This window comes from Brachyhypopomus gauderio, chromosome 12 (genome assembly GCF_052324685.1).
Source record: "Brachyhypopomus gauderio isolate BG-103 chromosome 12, BGAUD_0.2, whole genome shotgun sequence".
In the NCBI taxonomy this organism is placed as follows: domain Eukaryota; kingdom Metazoa; phylum Chordata; class Actinopteri; order Gymnotiformes; family Hypopomidae; genus Brachyhypopomus; species Brachyhypopomus gauderio.
The window spans coordinates 17831187-17837018 of NC_135222.1; the positions used below are offsets into that span (position 1 = coordinate 17831187).

Here is a 5832-nt window from a genome sequence, read left to right on the forward strand (position 1 = left end):
TTAAGAAATGTACTTAATGACTCAAGTTTGAAATAATGGCTGTCATAATGTTTCATACAACATGTGGTCTTACATGAACAAAAGCTGCAAGACTCAAAGCAGTTGGTAAACATAAAACACAGTTAAGCAAGCCCCATTTGAAAGACATAACATACAGCACAACTCATAGCGTTCACTTTAGGCCAGGTCAAACAGATGAACACCTTTAGCAAATCTTCACCATAATAATCATGTACCAACTACAGCGTTCGAATGTCAGTCTCTTGCTACAAATGGCCACAATAAAAAATTTTTAAATTGCTGTAAAACTGTCCAAAACCACCATCTAATGATCCAATCCATCCATGTAAAACAGAGTACCTTTTATAATATATCAGATGAGATATTTATAATATATTGATATGACAGCATAGGTCATATCAAATCTATAATCAGTTCTGTTGCTTGTGCCATGTTTGGAATCTCAATTTTACATGACATGTAATCTGTCATAGCAAATGGTATTATACTGTTGTAATTCAAAACAATGTAATGATGAATTTATCACATAAATATTTCACACAAGCCCAAATACAGGAAAACCACTATAATTAACAGCACTCACAATTAATGAGTTATTCTTCATGTTGTAAACACGATACTCTTTGACACATCCATCTATACCACAAACTACATGGAAATCTGGACTATGGCTATGTGCAGAACTAATATGACTGAGTAGGATTTGAGGGTCAGACCCACAAAAACGAAGCATATAACACAGCGCCAAATCATTTTGCTTTGCTGGTCTGTGAACTCATTTACCCATGAACCTAAGAAAACCTGGATTAGTCTATTAAGAGGTATACGGTTTATCATAAGTCGCCTTACAAAAGCTGGAATAAATAATAGTACACATTCACTCGTTTATTTAAAAAAAAATTATATTATATATATATATATTTATATATATATATATATATATATATATATATATATATATATATATATATATATATATATATATATATATATATATATGCTTATAAATAAAACGTGAACTAAACTATCTCCATCCCCTCCCCCACACTCCTGGAGATGGTATCGTTACAACTTTCGCGCCGACGGTTAAAGACGACGGTTAGACTGTAGGGTTAGTGCTACTGAGGTTCAAGTTTGGATGTGATTTCATGGTACAACTAGTGAAGAATTGAAGGCAAGTTATGGAGAAACTGGACGAAATAACAATTTCCACTCTGAAAGGTATGTAACAGTTTTTTTCTTTGTTTAGTGTTAATCTATTTTGTGTTATGTCGCTAGCATGCTAGGCTAGGCACATCTTGATGCAGGGAGTTATTAAAGCATTCCTGTGCCGTTCTCAGTTTCAGTCTCTGTGAATTCTTTCAACAGTAGTGTGCAAAACGTCATGATTTAATGGCAATTAAAATTGTGGCATTTTCAAAATTCGTCTTTAAAAGTTTCCACCAGGTTTGGCCATATTAGCATGGTCCCGGACAGGGCAGGACTATCCAATATCTGTCGTGATCTAATGGCGCTAAGCGGTTGTGTATCTAGTTGAAATTCTATTTAGAGCAGGTCAGGGGTGGGTTTCCCGAAACGTTCGTAGTGCTAAGTACTTCTTAACCTCATACGTTTCATACGAGGTTACGAAGTACTTGGCGCTACGAACGTTTCGGGAAACCCACCCCTGAAAGGTAATGTTTGGAGGCTGTTAATTTTAGGTAATGTTAATGTGTACGGCTGTTGTATAACGTGCTTTATGCCCGAAAAACCTCTTCCAGTACATAATAGTGATGAGTCGTTTCCAAAAGATCCGGTTCTTGAACAGCTCGGTGAAATTAATTAAATTAATCGATACGCGGCTATCGGAGTCGTTTTATATATTAATCTGCACATTCACCTTCGCATCAGTACAGGGAATCAGTCATAGTGTGAGACTGTTATTAGATTATAAAAACAAAAACTCCGTATTTTCACACACATAGAGTGAGCGAGAGAGAGACTCATAACTCTCATAACTCCATATAAAAAAAAACATACAGAAATTAAGCAGTAGTAGCATATAGACAAATAATTGAGAAATAACCTTGTTTTTTATGTTAGACTTGATTGAATTAAACAATTTTAAAGGAAAAATGCACTTTAAAAAATGGCTTTAAAGGAGTCCCATCAATACACGCACACGTCCGCTTCCACTCGGCTAGGGTTCGTTGGCGGTCTTTCAGGCGTGACGTCAGCTGCGTTCTCTGAGAGCACATTGTTCGTTACAGTGTCCAGACAATTTAAAATGATAATGATATGCATCAATGTTGTACCTATTTATAACACGAATTATGGATTATGTAATCTAGTGATAATTGGAAACTTCTATTGCAGAAGCAAATGTTGGAGAAGACCTGCTGTCTTCACTGTCCCGAGATGACATCAAAGATCTCTTTCCTGGTCCTGAACATTTCCTGAGGCGTCGAGCTCTATGGCTTGCAGTGCACAAATGTGAAGAAGTAAGTTCTGCTTTATTGCTTATTGAAAAAAACTGAGGACACACCAGTTTCTTTTATGCAGTTAAAATTAATTTTACCAACACACACTTACCAGATACCCAGTAGAAGGGCTGTTGGTGGTTTTCTTTCATTTTGGCTTTAAACAAATGGCCTACAAATTTATCAAATGCACACATTTTAAATTTTACAACAATTTACTGATATTTTTGCTATACATTCTTGCATCTCTAGAGACCTAAAGTGCTTATGCAATTTTATGTGAAATTAGCCCTGTGTAAATACACTGTCTATATCTGTATTTAATCTTTCTGTCCAACTCTACCCTGTAGTAACGTGTGTTATTTGGTCAGCCACTTTAAAGGTTGTCAACATTATGCAATCACATATTTTAATTTAATCGGTTTGTAGGATTTAGTTTTCACTTTACAAAGGGTTTTTTGTACCTTTTTCTCTTTCAAAAAGCCAAATTTTGTTGACCATGATTGATTTAGAAAAGTAATAAATGGGTAAAACATCCAAGGGGTGAATATTATTAATAGACACTGCAAATGAATTGTACACATCTGCTCTGTGCTTAGCTGGTTCAGCTGACTTCTTTGACAGTCCGAAAACCCAGGAAAGACACTACAAGACTCCAAGAAATATACAAGACTAAGAAACCAAACAAAGCTGCTGTAACCCAACTGCTTAACCTGGAGTACGAGAGTAGAAGACAATTAATTAACTCTGATGCAATAAAGGAGCAAGACAGACCAGTGAGGGTTCTAGAGGCATACCCTTGTTTCAGAGAACTGGACCATGTAAGCAGTACTCACTTCTTTTAGCCATCCCAGCATTCCTTTAGGGAAACTTTTATATAATTTTCCAATTCTTTAAATACTATAGCCCTCGTGTTTAAGTGGTTATTGTCAAGACCAGATATAGAGCCAGTCTTTTCTGTCTGTATTTTTCAGGTCCTGGATGAGCTGCAGAGGATTATTCAACCATCCAATTCCAGATACATATCTGAGATGAAGGATAGATGGGAAATCTTCTACTCAAAGGTGCAGTTCTATGGTGTCATGAAGAAAGTAATGAAGCCTCCAAAAACTTTGGATGGAGGTAATTCTACAGTACCTTGATTTGTCTAAGTTTATGTTTTGTATATTGCATTATTCGCTGTGATTGATCGTTTTATTTGTCTTTTGTCAAACCAGTGGAAGATGCAACAGCTGTGTTCAGAGCCCTTCCACTGCTCTTCCCTTCCAGCACACTACCACCTAAGAAGCTGAGCATCTGTGAGGCTTTTTTCTATGTCCTAAAGGTGAGAATGCAATATTATATGTGCAATTATTGTTTACTTTGCACTTAATCATGCTTTCACTTTATGAAATTTACTGAGTGGAGATGCTCTAAATATTCTTAAGGTTCAGGTCTATGATATCCTGAGGTTAATAAAACCTACAAAGAATAATGAGTCAATTTTAGGCTGTAATGTGGCTCCAAGTTCTCCAATGATGGTAGATTCAGCTGTGTCTTTGTGATGTACGTGAAGTTCTTGGCACCTAAGATTAAATCACAATCACATAATATGCAGAAAAATCACAAGGATATTTTCCCCCATATCATTAAGGGCTTGTTTCTGTACCTTTTTATTTAAAATTGCTGTAGTACGTCTGGTACTTGTAATGTACATTCACACAATCTGCTTAATATATAGTTACAGTTTTTACTATTATCATTTGACTATTAGGTGTTTTAGTTGGGTGTGTGTTTGTTGAGGTTCTGCTCTAATCATCCTCATTCTTTTCTGGCATGTAGACTTCAGAAGACCATGAAGGCTACCTTCGTCGGCGACCCCTGGCTTGCCCAGTTCTGCTCGTCTCTGAAGGCAACTGCATGATTGCTGTTGGAACCACACCAGTGACCACCTTTGACCGAAAGTATCTTTATGAGGGACTGCTCTACCTCATGGCATATTACTATGCCCTACACCTCACATACCCAAAGTACATTTCCACGTTGCTGTCTATCTTGCAAACTGAAATACTCAAAGATTCCATCCATGACAGTGATTCAACCCCCTCTTACAAGAAGGCGCTTGGTGAGTGGAAGTCATTCATTGAGTGAGTCTCTCTTAGAGTCTACTTCCCTGTGTTTGTTTTTTTCAGAAAAGTGGTTCAACACATGTTTGTTTCTGAGATCTTTAAAGATGTTCTTCTGAGATAATGGAAACCATATGTTAGAATATTGGTTTTTATGCTGCAGGGAAATGTATTTTTGATCTTAGTAGTTAGTATTCCCCATTTGAGTATCTGGATTAAGCACTTAGTGGCAATGCTACACAGTACCCGGCTAAAAATTTAGGTAATGTTAGGCGTGCTGTTTGGATGGACATATAAAGACTGTCAAAATACAATTGCTGACCTATTGCTGTGTTAATAAAAATGCAAAAATCAAGAATGCTTCTAGTGCCTTGATTTTAAAATAAAACAAATTGTCTTGTTTGTCTTGAAAAAAACAATTAGTTTTAAGAAAACTTGTCCTGTAGTAAGCTTTTTTTGTTACATGAATAATTTAAATTAAGGTGTAAAATCCTAAAGTAAGCAAATAATTCTTTAAATCAGCAAGACATCAAGAAAGCATAATTTATTTCAGGAAAGATTTTCTACAAAACTCTTATGAGTCACATTTTCTTAAATTAAGCATAGAAAATCTTGAAATCAGCTTAATCAAGATTTTGTCACACTCATTTTAAAAAAATATTTCTTAAGAAAAGCAATTTTTGCTTGTAAGAAGCACAATTTTCTTTAATTTAAAAATACACAAGTTAGATTCATTTGCTAGTTTTAAGAATTCTAGACAAGCAACTTTTGCTTACCCCATTGGCAGATTTTTTTTCTCAAAACAAGAATAAATTGTCATATTTAGGAATATTTAGCTTATTTCAAGTAGTGCTGTTTTTGCAGTGTACAACAGCACATCATTACTGACAACGTCACCATCAGTAACATCAATTCGGTGAGTCTATCCGGACTGGGTCAGTGAGTGTGAAACAACTGCGCTATGAATTTGCCACTCATCATCATGCCACTCTCGGTCCCTACAACACTGTGCACATCATCACCTTCTTCAACACAGAGCACAACACACTCATTCTCCACTAGGGGGATGAACCAGAACAGTCCATGTTTGTTGTCTTCTGGGACAAAATAAGTTTGCACCGGGCTGCTCAAGTACAAACTGGTTCACTGAACATCCTCAATTTGTTGTGCATCACCTCCACCAAACTCTCCATTGCTGTTGAGTTCTTTTTGGCAGGGAGGTTGTCGCCAACCCCCCCAGTTCAAAT

General features: G+C 36.3%; 1 protein-coding gene across 1 annotated transcript; it reads left to right on the forward strand.

Annotated features, from left to right (window-relative positions):
• Positions 1 to 1046: 1046 nt before the first annotated feature.
• LOC143527979 (uncharacterized) lies at positions 1047 to 5013 on the forward strand. Its single transcript, XM_077023410.1, has 6 exons — positions 1047 to 1242; positions 2377 to 2501; positions 3080 to 3301; positions 3455 to 3602; positions 3698 to 3804; positions 4302 to 5013. Exons 1-6 carry the CDS (start codon positions 1203 to 1205, stop codon positions 4608 to 4610), a joined length of 951 nt encoding a protein of 316 aa, XP_076879525.1. The 5' UTR covers positions 1047 to 1202; the 3' UTR covers positions 4611 to 5013.
• Positions 5014 to 5832: the final 819 nt, after the last annotated feature.

What these genes read in the sequence shown, in the direction of transcription:
- LOC143527979 (XM_077023410.1), top strand. Translation starts at nt 1,203, where the DNA reads ATGGAGAAACTGGACGAAATAACAATTTCCACTCTGAAAG. An exon ending in GTTTCAGAGAACTGGACCAT is followed by an intron (nt 3,302 to 3,454) that starts GTAAGCAGTACT and finishes TGTATTTTTCAG; the next exon opens with GTCCTGGATGAGCTGCAGAG. An exon ending in CTTTTTTCTATGTCCTAAAG is followed by an intron (nt 3,805 to 4,301) that starts GTGAGAATGCAA and finishes TCTGGCATGTAG; the next exon opens with ACTTCAGAAGACCATGAAGG.